Below are 21,262 nucleotides of genomic sequence, written 5' to 3'. Positions count from 1 at the left end.
AAACATATTTTAAAGATCTGTGTACTCACACATATTAGAAAGAAGGGTCACCTAAAATAAGCTTAGTGTCATAGATGTATGAAGATTATCATGAAAGATATTGTATCTTATTGTAACAAAACGTGTTTTTAAAAAGATGTTCTTCCTTCAAAAGGATACCAATGTCTCATTTATCATATAGATTTAGTTCGAGTAAAAGTGATTATTGAGAAAAATACCATTCTATTATAATATCTTCCTGTGGATAGGAAATAGGACTGAGGCAGATTTGAATGAAATCATAAAAAATACTGAATAGAACAAAACCTATGAACATATTAGAAGCAAAAGTGAACAATGAGAAAACAGTACAAGCATTTTAAAAGTTAGAATTATTAGCATATACTAATTTCATCTTTATAAGACAATATATAATCTAGCTCAATTTCCCTAGGACTATCAGCCAGGAGAATTAGGTAATTTTTTTGTCCGTTGTTAATTTTATGTTCATTTTCTACTGAATGAATCCCTTTAGAAGCAACATAATGACTCCAGCCTCAGTGTTACCATTCCCTTGGAACCTAAAATAACCAGGTCTAATTATATCTACCTGCCACCAACAAAGAACCATTTTTGAATCAAATTGTCAGCATTAGTTTTGTATTCAGTCCCTCAAAATACTAATTATCCTATTACATATCGTGTACTTGGGAATGTGGTGGCCATATGATAATGAGAGCATAGACTCTGACCGTTTCAGAGAACACAAATTCCCCAACATAAATATAAAGGGACGGTTTATAGAGTCAAACAAAAAGGATCTTTAAGATATATTTAAGTTGCCTGGACAATTCAGACAAAACTCGTAAGATGAGATGTTATGTAAGGCAATCCTCATTATGACTTTTCATTCATAAATTGCTTCATTTTCTAATTTAGGCTAAATGAGCTGATCAGTGCCATAGAGAATAATTCTAAACTGCTAAATTTTGTGCAAAGACTTTCGAAGTCATCAAAAGACATGCATATATAAGCAATTTTAATGTATTTCTTAACATATATTTGACACATTTAAAATTTTTGTGCAAAATTTGAGATTATAAAAATATAAGATTGTGTCTAAATATTAAACATAAGATACACATAGAAGCATTCTTAATATATGTGAATTTGCTTATTTCATTTTACACCGTGATAATTGTTTGAAGTTATCCTTCTAAAATACTGGCTTACATAACACAGCAGTATGTTAATTAACCTGTTAATTAAACTGTTCAACTTAATTTTATAAGACCTTTAACAGTATATGACATTTCCATTTTAACCGCCTGTGACAGCCTGTTGACATTACCTTATTTGATTGATTTTTAATACATTTTAATACAGTTTAATAAATTTTGTTTTTTAGATAAGTTTTAGGATCACAGCATAACTGAGAAAATTCAGAGTTCTCATAAAACTGTGCCCACGAACATGTAGTATCTGCAATATCTACTGATTTTATCACTTTTTATAAGATATTCAATGCCTTAAAGATTAATTTTTGAAAAGTAAACTTAACTCAATGATTTGAGAGAAATATGTGTGTATTAAGAATCCTAACACTGATCATAGCCTGTTATACTATATATCAGTAAGATTTGCAAAGTTGGGTGATGATTTGCAGCCAAAGTGAATGTGTTAAAATTAATGTCAATAGCTTTATTTAGATAAACTATTAAAATGTATGCTCCATAAATTAAAATTTTCATGAAAGACTATCTATATGCATACATATCCATAATTTAATTATTTTCCATTCTTTTTATTTATACCTTTATGTTCATTATCTGTATATTTAAGAAATTCACAATCTTTTGTGTATTTAAGAAATATCTAGTGGCACCTGGGTCGCTCAGTCAGTTAAGCGTCTGGGTCTTGATTTCAGCTCAGCTCATGATTTCTGATTGGTAGGTTTGAGCCTGCATCAGGCTCTGCGCTGAGAAGGCAGAGACTGCTTGGGATTCTCTCTCTCTCCCATCTCTCTGCCCCTACCCTGTTTGCACTCCTTCTCTCAAAAAAATAGACTTTAAAAATTTTTAATAAATTCAAGTATTTATAAGCTATGGTATTCTTAATATTGTTGAGAGCAAAATATAAAATTCATTTTCCAGAGGCTTTTCTTCATGAGTGAATTAAATGGTAATTGATTCAATTTCCAGATGCCTTGATATTTCCAATTGCTCAGCATCTATATAATTTTCACTCCATGTCTTTGTCTCCATATGTGCAGTATTTGTATGTTAAATTTCCAAATTATGAAATTCTTTAGCAATACCTCAGGGCTAACATATATTTGAACTGAATCTTACATGGTAATAACTGGTTATTCTTGCATTTTCCTTCTTTAATAACGCATTATAGAACTATTATTAGAAGATTTATTGAGATCTCCAATATGGAAGTGTGTCATTTTTGTGAAGATTCTGAGATGGAGCCTACAGACATTAGGAAAGGACACAGATACAAAAGTATTACATCCTTCCTCCCAATTATGGATTTATAGCATATATCATGGTTTGTGTATTTTATAGAAATGAAATGAGATTTCACTTTTTACAAAAAAAAACATTGAAAATACTCTCAGTAACTTGTAGGATTATGTAAAATGTGCAAAATTTGTCACTCGGTTATTTAATCATCAAATGTAATCAATATCTTTGGTATTAAAATATTCATATTTGGTGTATAATCTAAGCATAAATTTCCCCGGTTTTATTTTTATTTATTTATTTATTTATTTATTTATTTATTTATAGCACACATAGGTGCATGAGCTGGGGAGAGGCAAAGAGCGAGAATCCTAAGCAGGCTCCACATTGTTAGTACAGAGTCTGAAGTGGGATTTGAAACCATGAACAGTGAGATCTTGACCTGAGCCAAAACCAAGAGTTAGATGCTTAACTGCCTGAGCCACCCAGGTGGCCCAAATTTCCCTTGTTTCAAACATGATGGTTTCTCTTATTTGTGGTCATTTTTTTGTCCACAGATGTTTGCTTTAAGCTTATGGACTATATCTATAAGAGATAGACATAGACGTGTCTATGCTTAATTTTGAGTATTTTAAATTCATAGTGAATGATGATAAATATTTGGCAAGTGTCTGGGTTATTTGAACAATCATCTCTATTCTCTTAGTGGATGTTTATATAATTATCTTTCAGTATTTTCACAATTCTCTTAATTTACATGCCCCTAAGTTCTAGGGTATTTACTTCATTAATTCTTCTGAAAACATACTGGATTTCTGAAATGCAACTGAAGAATAGCAAGGACAGTAGCTTCCAGGTACAATCTCTTGTGTTGTTGTTATTTTGTTAGAATATCAGATAGTTTCCCAGGACCAGAAAGAGAAATCCCTTCCTTCATAAAATCAGGATTTAAGGAATGTTATCAAGCACACTAGCTGATAAACTTTTAGTAGGAAGATTAAGAATTAATCCCTTAATTTTATTAAACTCCTGAGTTAAAATAACAGGTATAGATTTCATGATTTCTTTTAAAAGCATATTTTTCAATCTAATGTACAGAAAAAAATGAGTGTCAAGACTGGCAGAGAATATATTAAATACCCGGACAGGCAAAAATGCATGCCAATGGATATTATTCAGTTTGTTTGATTATGAGTTTCATAAATATATTTAATAAGAAATAAATTCCTAGTGATAACTATAGTGGGTTGTCATATGCTTAACACATTATAACTCAGCTTTGTATTATGTCTTTACTAGACTTGTAGCATCAGTTTAAACAATCTTCACAAAAAAAGACACATTCTCCTTGAATTACATATAATAATAACCGTAATAGTACAGGAGGTCAAGTAGTATGAACAGAAAATTCACCAGAATATTTACTTTATGTTTTTCCATTATTGTTCAGACATATTCTCTGGAGTAATAAAAATCATTTCCTTGCTCTAAGAAGCTAGCCAGACATTCAAATTAAAACTACTGCTGGTAATAACGGCAAAAAAAAAAAAAAAGAAAGAAAGAAAAGAAACTTAGACAATTATTGAAAGAGCGTGAATGTTTAGGGTCTCATTTTCAGAAATAAAATCAAAGTATGAATTATGAGGCTAAATATTCATTAAGTTACTTGGCATCACCTTATGAAGCATGACTTAGAAATATAAGTGGAAATACCAAGAACTATGAGTGTGTTAAAATCCAAAGTGATGGTAAATTTTGTGTGGCAACTTGACTGGGTATGTCTGTGAGAGTGTTTCAGAAAGAGATTAGCATTTAGATCCACAGACTGAGTGGAGAAGGTCCACCATCACCAGGGTTGAGTGTCCAAATAGAACATAAAAGTAGAAGAAGGGCAAATTCTGTCTCTCCCTCCCATTAAGCTGGGACATCGTTTTCACCCTTCCCCATATTTTCAGTTCTAAGGCTTTCAACCTTGGACTAATTGTAGCATCAGCTCTTCCTGGTTCTCTGCCCTTGGAACTGAATTACCACACCAGCCTTCCTGGGTCTCCAGCTTGCAGAGGGCAGGTTGTGGGAATTCTCAGTCTCCATAAGTCAATTCCTATAATAAATCTCTTATGTATCTACATAAACTTCCTAATGGTTTGTTCTTTCTCTGAAGTACCCTGAAACATCCAACCACATCCAATGGTTAGCAACGGTTTCTCTAATCTTGTTTTTATTTATTTTTTTAGGGAATTCTGTTTATTTATTTTTTTAGCATATGCAATTATTTTCCATCCTTTACAATACAGTAGTTACTATGACACTCCAAACAGAAAAGCAAAGTAAAAAATCAACCCCCCAACTTCTATTTCATGTAATTAGACTTATACAGCAATTAGAAGGTTATGTAACAACTAGTTAATCACCTAATTTCACAGCTATCTGAAATGGTGATCATTATTTAGCAGCTTATCGATGATACATTCAAGATACATGATACAACTTATTACTAATCTTGTTTTTAAATTGAGAAATAAAGAGACAGGAGGGTGTCTATGTGTCTACCTTCTGGCACACCTGAAACTTACTCTTTCTATTCTAAAGAACAAAACAAGAAACTTAAACTGATTGATAGTACTACAGCTTAATATGATGCCTGGCTACATAAGAAATACCAATGAACAGTAAACTGAAAGAAGATTTCCATCATTTGTTAGGGGTTTTTATACTTATTGATGTAAGATTTCATTTCTTTTTAACTTCTATAATTTTTGGAATTTTTTTTATTGTGCTTACTAGCTAGTTTTCAGAATAAAAAAGAAAATGGATGGCTGGTTCTCAAAGCATGGCCTTGTGCTTCATGCAGCTTAGACCCTTCAGTGGGTCCAAAAGGTCACAAATATATTCATCTTAAACTAAGGCATTATTTACTTTGTTACTCTCACTCGTTAATGTCAGTGAACTTTTTCAGAGGATGTAATGTTGTATGGTTGAATGCAAAAAGACTTTTGAAAATCCATCTTTCTTATATTAATCCATATATAAGAAAGTTGAAAAATTTAAAAGATGCCATTTTGCTCAATCCATTTATTTTAAAAAATATATAGTCATCTCTAGGGAAAATTTATGTTTACAGGAAATAGACATTAAATCAATAATACAGTAACACCTTAAATTATCACTCTGAATTTTTAGCTAACTTTAGATATCTTTATGTAACTGCTGATATAATCTATGCAAACAAAACCTCTTGGATCCTCAATAACTTTTAAAATATTCTGGTTCATGAGAAATAAACAGTTCCTAATAAAACCTTTGAGGACAAATGGGTTCAATAATTAGATTTATACCTTAGAACTAAGTAAAATCAAGGTAGGTGGAAAGACAAAGTATCAGTAAGGTATAAAGCACAATTATAAAGTCTCAGACATAGAGAAGGTCAGGGGAAATAGTGATATACTCATGCCATTGGCAATCATGAAGGCACATGTTTAAACACATAACTTCTGTCAGGATCCAAGGCCTCCATGACTGAAATTAAGATAAGTAACCATTTCCCTGGACTCTAAATGCATCTGAAATATTGTCTATCATTAGAGTAGCAATTCTTCATTATTTAAGACCTCACTATTTTTAGGTAAGGTAATGCTTTAAAGAATCTGTATCTGTCATGTGTGATTGTGGTAACACATTACCACACACAAAAAAAGCTTATAAAAACAGGCTGAAGGTTTGGACAGGGAAAAAAACACTTCTCAGTTTTTGTGGTTCCTGAGAGAATTCAGGCTCTAGAGCCGGTTGGCCTCCGTTTCTAGCTGACCCTTGGCTGAGGACCATCCTCAGTTTCTTGTCTCAAAGGGCTCAATAGCAGCTTGTTTCAAACCGTTGTAGCCAAATAACCATCAGAGTTTGTGAGGAAACCTGAAGTCGCAATTCGCTGTCACCTAATCACAGAAGTGCCATCTTGCCCCCTTTAATGTATTGTTTCAAAGCAAGACACTAGGGAGAACCCAGCAAACTCATCTCAACAGAAGACTATACCAAGGTGCAAATACCAAGAGACAGGGACCACTGAGGGCTAGTTTATATAAGACTAACCTAATTTGTGCACACTCCATGCATAGAAAAAACATCGTCTGGCTATAGCACGTTTTCATTCGAGCATGCATTTTCTAATCACCGACTTGGTGATACGCTCACTTTATGATGAGTTAGGATGAAAAGGCAACTATGCAATTACCTCCTGTTTTAAATAACTTTGAGTTTCCTAGATGAAGGGCAACAAGTAAATATTTCCCATTAGCAATTATAACAACTCTCTATGGGTTTACTAAGAAATATTATTTCAAGTTTACTAAGGTAATTACTAGGATGACAACAGAATTAAATCCTGGAGGACTAAGGAGCTTTAGGGAGGAACAAAGTGTCTTTGAGAAATGAAGACTGTCATGTAATGAGACCAGCAGAAGCAGATTCACAGAAGTATGAAATAGCTTGAAATCGCAAGTCACTTCGGGAAATTGCAAGTCAATAAACTGTATCAAGGGATAAGTTTTAAAAGATAGGAAAAGGGGGTGCCTGGGTGGCACAGTCCTTTGAGTGTCCGACTTCAGCTCAGGTCTTGATTTCACGGTTCATGGGTTCAAGCCCCATGTCGGTCTCTATGCTGACAGTTTGGAGCCTGCTTGGGATTCTTTCTCTCCCTCTCTTTCTGCTTCTCTCTCTCAAAAATAAATAAATAAACTTAAAAAAAGATACTCAGAAAGTGAGTTCTGTTAATTGATAATATTATTTCAGAGGGTTATACAACAGAAGACATTTCTTCTCCCTCCACTGCTAAGTTAATATACATCCATTCATATGTGGATTTTATCAAAATCTTATTTAATAGGCCTGGAGTAGAGCTTGATAGTCTGCATTTTTAATAAGTTTTCTAACAAGATCCCTTCTTGGGATTGAGGATATTGGTCCTAAATCCATATTTTGATTAACAAAGGATTAAGTTACTAAAGTTTGTGTGATGAAAAAATGGCAAGGAAGATTAAAACAAAGCATGTAAAATTCACATCCGCACACCTACTTGGATGTAAAAGAAAGAACACAAGTAGATAAAGGGATATGTGGACTATACCGTCTTTACAAAAAACCAGGCTGTTTGTGAGAAAATTACAATTATTTGTACCTGGAGTGAAAGATTCTCAAAGGGTCTTATCAACTGTAGAATGATTTTAAGTCACATTCAATGCATACAGTCTATTATACTGCATCCTAGACCTTGGGTTCAAGAAAATTAAGTGTTCATTAATCTCTACAACCGAAAAAGAACAGGTTAATGTTGGGAAGTGGATTGGAAGGGGAGAAACCACCATGTGGCAAATGGCACTCATACTTCTGATTAACACTGTTCTACCTCATTTCCTCATTTTCTATAAAGTAGGATGCAAATAAAACGCCAACAAGAATGGCAAAGGTGGGATGAATGTAAGATTTACGTTTTTCCTTTTAAATAAAATGGGGGGAAAGTTGACTAAAAATACCCCAAAATGTTACCAGAAAGAAATGACAAGTACATTTGAGCTGTGGACTCAACTTGTGGTAGTACTAATGTACATGGTTATTTAAGATTTTTTTTCTCCTTTTGGAAAAAATACTTTTACTTTTATCTAGCCTGTCTCTTCTTTTTTAAGTATTCTTTCCAGTATGGTAAGTGTTTGCTCTCTACCCCAAAAAGGATTCCTACATGATGTTTAATATAACTCCCTGCTTATGAAGCGTGGTTGATTATAGAAAATCTTCTACAACTGAACTGTAATTCTGAGGAAGGCATTCAGGTCCTGGATGAGGTCATATTTTCCTTGGAAACTTACGATATTACAACAGTTCGTGCTTCAGTAGGTATGTACTTAATCTCCAAGGACATTCGGAAGAGCACAGACAACGTGGTGATCTTCTCCGGAGAAGGTTCAGATGAGCTTAGCAGGGTGACATCTATTTTCACAAGGCTCCTCCTCCTGAAGAAGCCGAGGAGGAGAGCGAGAGGCTCCTGAAGGAACTCTACCCATTAGACGTTCTCCGGGGCCAATCGCACGACTGCCGCCCACGGCCTTGAATCGCGGGTCCCTTTCCTGGATATCGATTTTGTTCCTATTACTTGTCTCTGCCCCCAGATATGAGAGTTCCCAAGAATGGGATAGAAAAACATCTCCTGAGAGAGACTTTTGAGGACTCCAATCTGATACCTAAAGACATTCTCTGGCGGCCAAAAGAAGCATTCAGCGATGGCATAACCTCGGTTAAGAATTCCTGGTTTAGGATTTTACAGGAACATATTGAACATCAGGTTGATGATTCAATGATGGCAACCGCAGCCCAAGAATCTCCCTTCAATACTCCTAAAACCAAGGAAGGCTACTACGACCGTCAAATCTTTGAACACCACTACCCAGGCCGGGCAGACTGGCTGACCCATTTCTGGATGCCCAGGTGGATCAATGCCACGGACCCTTCCGCCCGCACGCTGGCCCATTACAAGTCAGCCGCCAAAGCCTAGGTCCCGTCTGAGCGATGCCGGTGAAAGGAAACGTTCCTCTTGTGAAGAGTAGGGGTCTCCGGGGCAGGACGGGGAGCAGGGAGCATCAACCACCCAGGCTTGTTGGGCATGGAAAAAATAAAAGTCTTAAATCTGAAAAAAAAAAAAAAAACTTTTAAAACTGAAGCTGAGATCACTTATTGCTTTCTATTAGAATTTCTAATATGTCCAATTTGGAGAATATGCAAAGCAGTGAACATTGGCTAACAATAACATCCACTCAGTCAACAAAGGTGGTTGGAAATGAAAGACAATGGAGCCAATATACAAAGAAAAATGAATATATGAGATAGAGAAAAAAACCACTGGAATTGGGAGTCTCTTGTTCTAAATGATCCTGCCATTCCCTGACTTTCCTAATTTTTAAGACTTTTGACAATTCAGTATCCACGTGTTGTAGGCATATAATCACCACCCTCTTCTAGAGTCTATTCCAGGGTTGCTAAGAAGTTTTTTATTTTAAACAACAAAAGAAGTATGACAAATACATCTTCAAAATAACATTTTTCACAATAAAATACAAAATAAGAATAAATATGTTTCCCATGTCTTTCCTTTTCTGAATTTTGTCATAGGCACGACTCTGTGGGGTTCAATAAAGTTCATTTTTATGTCAACCAAACTTTATTGATTCAGTTCAGCTTCAAGGGTTTGCACTCAAGTGTTGCTTCCCCTAAAAGAATGCTAATCCAGTAATTCTATGACAACTATATAACCTTGCAGTAAGAAGCACACCAGTGTAAAGGTGGGTGAATTACACTTGATCTGATGCTTGATTTACTCTACAGCTGTCTCCAGAAATGACATATAGCAGCCCAAAACTAAAGGTTGGGTGGTTTTTAAACAGATTAGGAGTTATTTGGTGAAGAGGGTAAATCCCTAGGGGAGCATGGAAAATGTCTTGAGTTATTTAAAACCTTTTGTTTTTTTGGGATCTGGTTTACATTTAGATTTGCTTCTGACTGCACTAAGTTAGAAGTTAGCACAGACACACACATTTATCATTGTTTGCTTATCTACTTAGGATCCCTAAGAAGTATTTAATCAAAGCTCCTGTAGGAAAGGTTAATACTTAAAAATATTTATTGATGTCAAAGAAAAAAAGAAGGATTTGCTCAAAATCAAGGGAGAGTCAGTTTCTACATGTGCCATTTCCACTTAGCAATGCCGGTTTAGGTACCATCCAAATCTCCCTAAGGGTGTATTGCTCCGAATTAAAGTGCTAGACTGGATTATTGTATTTTTAAAAGTGAATAATATTGCCAGAGTTTTATAAAAGTAGAGAATCTTCCTTCATCAGCAGATCAAGTTTACAAAGTTTAGCAGTGGTGTGAGTTTCTGATATATTTCTTTTTTAAATTTTTTAATGTTTTATTTATTTTTGAGAGCAAGAAAGACAGTGTGAACGGGGGGGCAGTCAGAAAGACAGGGAAACACAGAATCTGAAGACAGGCCCCAGGTTCTGAGCTAGCTATCAGTGCAGAGCCTGACACGGGGCTCAAACCCACAAACCGTGAGATCACGACATGAGCCGAAGCCAGATGCTCAACCAATTGAGCCACCCAGGCGTCACATTTCTGATATATTTCTATAGTGATATGTAACTATGATAAAAGAGCTGTTACAATATTCAACCAATCCTTTTCATATTTTACTTTTGAACCTCTTATGTATCAGTTTACACTTTGAGGAAATTGACAATTGCCGAATCAAAATGTTCATGTTAGTCATAAAGAACCCTATTTTTTCACAATAGAAATATTTAAATATCAATTAACACAACATCTGTTATTTCCAATTCTTATGTAGCAGAGTAGTGGTTTGGAATATCTCTCTTAAAATGTGACATGGAATTAAATAAGTCAATCATATTTAAGACAATGCAGACATATATAGAGTTATTTTATTATACAAAGAGAAATAGAACGTTTGTAATAGAATGCAATCTAAAAAAATGTTTTCTTCTCAAAGGTGCCAATTTGCAATCATTTATATTGTTCCTAGAAAAGTCATCATTATAAACTTGGAGTAACTTAGAATGTGATAATTTTGAGGAAGTGTAAAAAGTTCATAAAAGGTAAAAATTTAAACATACATGATTTAAAAATTGAGGAAAGTTCAAGTTTTAGCATTTTCATGGTTCTATCAGATATCTGATAATATAACAGTATGTATATATGGGTATTACTATAACCTATTCATTCCTCAATAAGATAATGATTAGACATGAGAAAAACAATATCTAATCTTTGTGTAAAAAATCTGGCAAATGTTCAGAGATGAAAAAATAAAGGATATTTTTAATTTTAGTTGCACTGTAATTTACAGTAGTGTGACATCAGACATGTGACTTGGCTTGTAATTCTTCTCCCTTCACACACACACACACACACACACACACACACACACACACACACGATATGCATACATACATATATATACATATATATATATATATATATCAATCAAGAAGATTAAAAGCATGTTCTTCAAAAGAAAAACAAAATTGATAAACCTTTAGCAGATTCATCAAAGGAAAAAAGAGGACTCAAATAAGAAATGTAAGTGGAGAACTTACAATGAACACCACGGAAATACAAAGGATTATAAGAGACTAATAAAAATTATATACCAATAAACTGAACAACCTAGGGAAACAAATAAATTCCTGGAGACATGTAATCTTCCAAGACTGAATCAGAAAGAAATAGGAAATCAAAGAGAATGGCTAATAGTAATGAACAGAATCAGTAATCAAAAAATACCCAACAAACCAAAGCCAAGGACCAGATGGCTTCAATGGTGAATTCTACCAAACATTTAAAGAGTTAATACCAATTATTCTCAAACTATTCCAAAAATAAGAGTATTAAAATTTTCCAAACATTCATTGAGGCCAACATTACCATGATACCAAATCCAGATTAAAGCCATTATAAAAAATATCAATCACAAGGATGAAAGGTAAGCATAGGAAATACAGTCAATATTTTAAAACTTTATATAGTCACAGATGATAACTCTACTTACTGTGGTGAGCATTTCACTATGCATAGAATTGTTGAATCACTATATTATACACTAGAGTAATGTTGTATGTAATATTGCATGTCAACTCTACCTCACATATATATGTATATACACAATAAAACAGTATTTGGGAAAAAATCTGCACCATAATTTTATATATCAGTAGTTTTAGGTAAAATTATTTCAAAGGACAGTGAAAAGATACGGAAATTGAAGAGAGTTGGAAGAAAAAAAATGATCAGAAATATCATAAAAAATCTGTTTTTGAAAGTGGAAGTATTATATGGAAAAAATAATTAACAATTGTATTCTAATTTTGCTTATAGTAATTCATTACTAGACACAAAATGGTGTCAAAAATTCTGAGAGGTGTCTGGGTGACTCAGTTGGTTAAGCATGATATGACTTTGGCTCAGGCCATGATCTCAAATTAGTGATTCATTATTTACATATAACTGCCAGTGGTCATCCCAACAAGTGCCCTCCTTAATGCCCAATACCCATTTAGCCCACCTCCCACCCACCTCCCATCCAGCAACCCTCAGTTTGTTCTCTGTAGTTAAGAGAAACTTATGGGTTGCCCCCTCTCTGTTTTTATCTTATTTTTCCTTCCCTTCCCAATGTTCATCTGTTTTGTTTCTCAAATTCCTCATATGAGTGAAATCATATGGTATTTTTCTTTGTCTGACTGATTGCTTAGCATAATACACTCTAGTTCCATCCATGTTGCAAATGGCAAGATCTCTTTGTTTTTGATTGCCGAATAATATTCCACTATGTATATATACAGCTCAGAGCCTGGAACCTGCTTCCAGTCCTGTGTCTCCCTCTCTTTCTGCCCCTCTCCCACTCATACTGTCTATCTCTCTCACTCAAAAATAATAAAATAAAACATTAAAAAAGTTAAGAAAAACTCTAATTATGAAATTGCTGAGAGTTTGCAGAACAATAGAGAATTCAAGCCTTTGTCCTTGAGAATTTCTAAAGGAAGGAAAATAAAGCTACAATCTAGAAAGAATGTTTATTACAAAGATATCATATGTATATAGAGTGAATCTGTTATTTCTGTAATTGCAGAATACTTTGCTTCAGACTCTGGATTGCCGTACATCAATAACTTTAGCTTTGATTTTTAAAGTTTTTAAAAATTATTTTGTAATTTGATTAGAATCAATTATGCCAGAGAAAGGAGAGGGGAAAATAAGTAAATCAATACTGTAGTGTTGATAAGGGAGTAATTTAATCCATCATTTCTTAGGAGAATCTCAATAAAGAAGGGATTATCACTAATTACATCTTCATCTCCTAAAACTCCACACTCAAGTGATTTTTTTTTCCAATGTGGTGAAGTCTTCATTATCTTGACTTCATGTGATTTCTGTTCATATATTTTACCTTTTAAATTAAAAAAATAAACACAAAAATAGTGACATCCTATATGCAGGCAATTAGTGAGTGAACAATTAAGTATACGTTAACAAACAGCCAAAGTGTTGTTAAGAATTTAACTTAAATTTGAATCCAATTAGACTTACATTTTCTCAGAAATTATACTTCTAATACCTGCTGATCTATTGCTTTGTATATTTATAAAATGGGAAGAAAAAAAGATAAATCTGTTTCACATTCAACATCCAAATACTAAGGAGTTTATTTACATTGAAGAGTAAAACATCCCCTAAAAAACAAATATGTGAAGGAGTCATTTCTCAAGGTAAATTATATTATGTGTAAATTTTGTAAAATATATTTGAGATTTCTTTGCTCTTCATTGTCTTTGGAAAAGAAATAAGTATAACTCCATTTAACAACCGCTGGACTCTAAATCTATCTACCATACTTTCAGCTCCTTCAAATCACTGAAAGAAACAAAATGTTCTTTGCTTTTGATTAGAAACATTTCCATGATTTCCATGACCACAATGTAACTAATCTTATCAATTTACAACCGGTCAAATAGTCAATCCATTTCAGATAATAGTGGTTGAGTATTAAGTTAGCTCAATCCTTTAAGAGTTTTTCAAAATACACTGCAGTCTAGTATAAAAGCACTCTTCTAAGAGTGGGAAGGGAAATAGGACTAGGCCTTTTACCAGAAAAGAATATATTTTAATGCTTAATTCGAGATTTCTTTTTTTTTCATATTTCATACATTGTAGACTTTGAAAAATGTAGGTAGAATCTCAAGAGGGAGAAAATGTTAGGAGGAACCGAAACCTGGCCCTGTCTATAGAAGCTATGTGTCTAGGATAATGAGAATGAAAAATATAAATAAGAGTAGAGGTGGATACTGGAATAGCCATTAATAATTTTTTCTACATTTTTATGGTTTTTACTCTTATATTAACTTCTCTTTTAAATTTTTTCAAATAATCCCAGAAATTTTCAGGTCCTGAAAAACTGACTAATGCAAACAACTTAAATGCTTAGAATTATTTAAAAAAAAAAGTTATGTAAGGTGAAAGAATTGTGTGATCTGAAGAGAAGCCATAGTTAAGACTATCCAGTGAAAAAGGAGAGTCTCTTCAGCAAATGGTGTTGGGAAAACTGGACAGTGACCTGCAGAAGAATGAACCTGGACCACTTTCTTACACCATATACAAAAATAAACTCAAGATGGATGAAAAGCTTAATGTAAGACAGAAAATCATCAAAATCCTATAGGAGAAAAAAGGCAACAACCTCTCTGACCTTGGCTGCACCAACTTCCTACTAGACATGTCTTTGTAGACATGGGAAACAAAAGCAAAATAAACTTTTGGGAGTTCACCAAGATAAAAAGCTTCTGCCCAGAGAAGGAAACAATCAACAAAACTAAAAGGCAGCTTATGGAATAGGAGGAGATATTTGCAAATGACATCTTGGATAAAGGGTTAGTATCTAAACTCTGTAAGGAAGTTATCAAACTCCACTCCCAAAAAGCAAGTAATCCAGAGAAAGAAATGGACGGAAGGTATGGACAGACATTTTTTCCAAAGAAGACATTCAGATGGCTAACAGGCACATGAGAAGATGTTCTGCATCACTCATCAGGGAAACACAAATCAAAACCACAATGAGATAACACCTCACACCTGTAAGAATGGCTGAAATTAACAGCTCAGGAAACAAAAGATGATGAGGATGCAGAGAAAAAGAACCCTTTTGCAGTGTTGGTGGGAATGCAGACTGGTGCAGCCACTGTGGAGAACAGTATGGAGTTTCTTCAAACAATTAAAATTTGATCTATCCTACCACCTAGCAATTGCACACCTAGGTATTTGCCTAAGGATAAAGAAATGCTGATTAAGAGGGGCACATGCACCCCAATATTTATACCAGCACTATCATCAATAGCCAAATTATGGAAAAAGCCCAAATGTCTCTTGACTGATGAATACATAAAGAAAATGTGGTATATATACATAGTGGAATATTATTCGACAATCAAAAACAAAGAAATCTTGCCATTTGCAACATGGATGGAACCAGAGTGTATTATGCTAAGCAATCAGTCAGACAAAGAAAAATATCATATGATTTCACTCATATGAAGAGTTTGAGAAACAAAACAGATGAACATAGGGGAAGGGAAGAAAAAATAAGATAAAAACAAAGAGGGGCAACCCAGAAGATTCTCTTAACTACAGAGAACAAACTGAGGAGGGTTGCTGGATGGGAGGTGGGTGGGAGGTGGGTTAAATGGGTGATGGGTATTAAGGAGGGTACTTGCTGGCATGACTACTGGCAGTAATACATAAATGGTGACTCACTAAATTTTACTCCTGAAATCGTTATTACACTATATGTTAACTTCCTTTGATTTAAATAAGACTTTTTAAAAACTTTAAAAAAAAGGGGACCCCTGGGTGGCTCAGTGGTTAAGTGTCCGACTTCGGCTCAGGTCATGATCTCACATTCATGGGCTGGAGCCCCGCGTCAGGCTCTGTGCTGACAGCTAGCTCACAGCCTGGAACCTACTTCGGATTCTGTCTCCCTCTCTTTCTGACCCCTCCCTCCTTGTGCTGTCTCACTCTCTCTCTAAAAAATAAATAAAAACATTTAAAAATATTTTAAAAAATAAAGAAAGAAGAAAAAAAAGGAAAAAATTATTTAAAAAGCAAACTGAGATTTTGAAAAAAATATAGGAAATCTTCAGGTATCTAAATGAAATGTTTATATGAATCCAAAATGCGGACTGAGCCTGGGATTACCATAAGACAACTCTAATGGTTGTTATAATGGGGACGGACATTCATAGTTACAAAGGGAAAAGTTTTCATGATTGTGCTGAAAACAGGAGAGAGGGTGGAAGTCCTACTTATCTGAAACAGAGGGTCCATGCAAATAAAACCTTCAATGCAAACTGTCTACCAGGAAAAAGAAAATCTAAAAGAAAAAAAAATGACACTTGCCGCTGGATTATGGGGGAGTGAAAAGACAATTTTCTTTGAGACTCCTTAGTCAATGGTTGCCACTCATGTAAGTATGAGGTTAAAGTTCACACTGCACGCACATTCCAAGGACCTCAATACTGCACATTTATTTGAGTCCCATATGGTTCATAACCCTATTCAGAGAATATACAAAAATTCTCTCAAGAAAAATAAATCCCCAAACAAATTGTTAGGATTTCCTCAGATGAAGTTCAAATAAGCATATTTGCAAGCAAATCATACCATGAAACTAGTCACTATTCATTTAACATCAATTCAACAAATGTTACTTGAGAACCTATTAAGCACTAAATACTGTTCTAGATTCTAGGCGTGCTATGATAAAGAAATAAAGGAAAAAGAATCACTGCGCTCATAGACTGATTCTGGTTAGGGAGAGATACAGAAAATTGAGTATGTAACTGTGTGATCTGGTGGTTTTAAAGTAATCACTTACATGGAAAATGATGAGTGGACTCAATGGAATATATAGAGCTGGGGGACATCGTGATTAATAAGCAATCGAAACCAATCAACCTTTCTCCCAAGGCTGATGCTATTAGGGATAGCAAATAGAAGAATTAACCAGCAAATTAGACAAACAAAGCTGAGGGGCAGAGAGAGAGAGAGAGAGAGAGAGAGAGAGAGAAGAGAGAGAGAGAGAGAATAAAATTGAGATTGAAGAAATTAACTAAATTGTATCATATATTGCAAATATGATAGAGAAGATAAGCAGAATGTGATACTGAAGCAAAACAGATGTTTTAAAGTTTGTTTGTTTTTTTAAATAATCATAGACAAAGAAGAGATGACACATGGAATAGAGGCAATATTTTATATATGTGCATTTGAGAATTTTCTAGGACTGAATAAATTCAGCAATCAGAAAATATGGTATCTCTTCCCATTAATATTAATAAAAATAGGTGAGTAACTAAGACAATAGTAAAACTAAAGAACACACATGAAGCATATGATGAATTACCCACAAAGAATTATTGTGAGATTGACAAGACTACTCAGCAAAGAGAAGAAAACAGTATAAGAAAATTAACTTCAAGATGCAGAGAGACAATTCTCATCGAATGCAACTATGCATGTATTGCAAGACAAATGCCTTATTGCAAAGATTTCTGTAGAATACAGTTTTTAGAAAATAGCTGTTATTGCAGAAGGACAGAACTGTGGCTTGTCTGAAGTTGCCATGGAAGTCGTCTCCCTCATTCCAGTGAAAGTGTCACAACACGTGCTGTGCAGAGATACCAAAGGCAGGATACCCTCTGAAAGTCATTTCCAGACATTTATTAACCAGTGAATGTGTGCACAAGAACATAAATGTCACTTTCACAGAATGACAGATTCAGCTCCAGATGATTATATATGTCATTTTACAAGTTATATAGGTCATTATACATATTATATAGACCATCGTATGTGATGTTTTTACTACTATGCAGTTGTACACGATCTCTCCAGTTAATCAGATCAGGCTTCTCTATTTTCTGCAGGTCTTATTCAATCACACCATACTACAAACTACAGTAACCACTTTAGTTAACATTTACGAATCGGGTCAAAACAGGAACATTTTCAGTGGCGCCTGGGTGGCTCAGTCAGTTAAGCGTCCGGCTTCAGCTCAGGTCATGATCTCGAAGTTCGTGGGTTCAAGTCCCACATCAGGCCCTGTGCTGACAGCTCAGAACCTGGAGCCTGCTTCAGATTCTGTGTCTCACTCTCTCTCTGTCCCTCCCCTGCTCGCACTGTCTCTCAAAAATAAATAAAAACCATAAAAAGATTTAAAAAATTAAAAAAATTTCAAATAAAAAAAACCCAAACAACTCAGCATAGTAATAAATTCATTTAAAAATGAGTGAATAGATTTCCAAATGAAAGGCAGCAGTTCCAAATATGAATGTCCGAAATTCAGAATGACAAGATTAACAAAGAAATTGGTTAATCTCTGGATAAATCAAAATGTTGGTTGATGGGAGGAAACCCACAGTGATATCTAAATTATAAGAATAATCAAAAAGACTAGATTGCTATTCAGCAATACAGGCACATAAATAGGTCACAGGAAAGGGTTGGGGTGATGAGAAAGTCCTTTACATTTCTACTGTTTTTTGGAAGGAGAGTAAATATACTTGCTAAATGGAGGTGTTTGTATTCGTTGTATATATAATTGTTTATATTATTATATTAGCTGTTATATAATTACATTCTTTATATTTTATTAATGCAATTATGTTATCACTTAAGTTTATATGTTATTTATAATAGATAAATTGCTTATATTATTATGGTTACAAAGAAAGCTGTATAAATATGGAATGAATAAAACAGAAGGCAAAAAAGAAAACAAACTGGTAGAAATATACACTAAATAATCATAATATGATTGTAGTGATTTTTTTTTCAAAACAAATACTGAGATTGGAAAGAAAACATTATACTCCATTCTTTATAAAAAATACTCCTAAAACAGTAACAGATAAAGGTAAAAAAGAAAAGCAAAAAATGTATGAATTAAAAAGGGCAATCACTTAAAACACAAGCTGTTCAATAATAACAAACTATATAAAGCAGGAAATAAAAGTAGAAAGGCGAGAAAAAAAAAGTGATTAAGAAGAGATAATAAAGAGTGATAGAGAAAAAAAGATCATGGAAAAATAGTGAAAGAAAAAACCCTGACCATTCAACAAAAAAATGAAACAGTTATAAATAAATAATATATATACAATATTAGAAGGGGAGCGCAAAAGGAGGGATATTTGTGAATAACGGTTCTAACTCAGAAGAAGAAAACAGTGGAAACAACATCATGGCAATAAATTATAATATTAAGTTGAAGTAGGAAACATGCAATGTGTCTGAAGTAATTTCAATACACATAGAAAGCTGAAATTGTTTATTAGCATTAAAAACATTTGCTCAGTGATAGAAGTTCCTCATATATCCAGCTCACAAACTTACTGAAATTAATCTTTCCAAGCATTCAAGAAAAAACTTTTCTAACCTAAACTTGTCCGGACAATTTTGTTCAAAGAGATCACCATTTTTTTTTAAATGAGACTTAGAGTCCTTAGAGGCTGCATGACCCAAGGGGAAGGCTGGGGTGGTGACATTGCCCCTGCCTGCCTCCACTCTCTCCCTTCCTTTCCCTCCCCTCCCACAGGCTCAACTCAGGCTCAAGACCGCAGGTGGACATGTCCATTGCCCAGGAATCAATGAGTGTGTGGACAGGACAGCCTTTTGGAAGGCCAGCTATACTGGATTCCTGCCTCGGAATGGGCCTCGCCATCGAGCCAGCCCCGTGGTCTGTGCTGGTCTGAGGGTGCTGCTCGTCATGGGGGCAGCCATCTCCCAGGGGACCCTCATTACCTTTGTCTGCAACGGCCTTGTAGGCTTCTTGCTGCGTCTGCTCTGGGTCATTCTCTCCCGCGCCTGCCATTCCTGCACTATGGACACCGACTCCCTCTCTGAATCCAGTCCCAACTCCAGCCCTGGCCCCTGTCCTCAGAAGCCCAGCCAGGAAGGCAGCCACATGCTGCAGCCCTGAAGGCCCCTCACCTAGCCTGGAGCCTGGGACCCAAGTCTACCCCCCCAGAGCCTAGAATCAGGATCCCAGGGTCTAACTAGCTTGGGGTCCAGAACCCAGAGTCTAACCTGTCTGGAGCTTGGCTTAGCATCCCAGAGTCTAGCCAGCCTGGCTCTAAGAGGGGCTCTGGTGGCCCTAGGTGGACAGGCCTGGGAGTGGGGATTCATGAGGTTTTTTTATGTTATGTTATTTTTTTAGCTAATTAAAAAAAATTTTTTTTATTTATTTTGAGAAAAAGAACAAGGGAGGGACAGAGAAAGACAGAAAGAGAAAATCCCAAGCAGGCTCCATGCTGTCAGCAAAGAACCTGACCTGGGACTCAATCTCATGAACCGTGAGATCATGACCTGAACTGAATGAAATCAGGTGTCAGACACTCAACCAACCAAGACCCTCAGGTGCTCCTTGAATAGCTAGAACTTCTAAATACTGGTGTCCTGATACAGCTCGTGCATACTAAATACTGGTGTCTTAATGCAGCCCATGCTCTTGAATTACAACAGGTTTTCCATTCTTGTTATAATCACAGAGACTGCTGGAACACAAATCACTTCATCAGATTTGTTATCCCTGAAGATTTTTGTTACGCTGGTAAGGCTCTGTTGTAAGGGGAAAAGAAAACCTACACTAAACTTTCTGGGACTGATGCCAGCCCCAGAAAATACAAGAAATGACAAAGACTGGCCAATCTTATTCATTGGCAAAATATGAGTAGCTATTATCCAACATTATACAAGAAGAAGGCATTGTGACTGTTCAGTTGCAAATGGAAAACATCTTACTGTAGGAGTTCTTTTCATACCACAGCCTGTTCAGCAATTTAAAATAGAAGAAATCAGTGATTTAAGTAGATACTGGTCAAGATACCTGAAATTTAATTCTAACTCACTTAAAAAAATAATAGCAAATTAAAAATAGAAAAAATTTCCCACACCTGATTAAAGAATTTAACAAAATCTTCAGTATGCAACACACAAGCTGTTACAGCATAGAAGCTATTTCTTTTTCTTTTTTAAGTTTATTTACTTAGAGGGAGAGAGAGAGAGAGACAGAGAGTGAGTGAGCGCTGGAGAGGGGCAGAGAGAAGGAGAAAGAGAGATAGTCCCAAGCAGGCTCCACACTGCTAGCATGAAGCCTGCTTCGGGGCTTGAACTCACAAACAGTGAGATGATGACCTGAGCCAAAATTAAGAGTT

At 35.0% G+C, this 21,262-nt stretch overlaps 1 protein-coding gene and 1 pseudogene across 1 annotated transcript; both read left to right on the top strand.

The window, feature by feature from the left end:
* LOC115291089 overlaps nt 1–9,126 on the top strand; it is a 98,634-nt pseudogene extending 89,508 nt beyond the window's left edge.
* A 10,689-nt stretch (nt 9,127–19,815) lies between these two features.
* On the top strand, nt 19,816–20,028 carry LOC115291592 (adropin-like). Its single transcript, XM_029939111.1, has one exon. It carries the CDS (start codon nt 19,816–19,818, stop codon nt 20,026–20,028), a length of 213 nt encoding a protein of 70 aa, XP_029794971.1.
* The last annotated feature ends 1,234 nt before the right edge of the window (nt 20,029–21,262 follow it).

Source organism: Suricata suricatta, chromosome 5 (assembly GCF_006229205.1).
Source record: "Suricata suricatta isolate VVHF042 chromosome 5, meerkat_22Aug2017_6uvM2_HiC, whole genome shotgun sequence".
Lineage (NCBI taxonomy): Eukaryota > Metazoa > Chordata > Mammalia > Carnivora > Herpestidae > Suricata > Suricata suricatta.
Note: the sequence above shows the minus strand (reverse complement) of the source record. Positions and strands in the feature narration are given on the sequence as shown.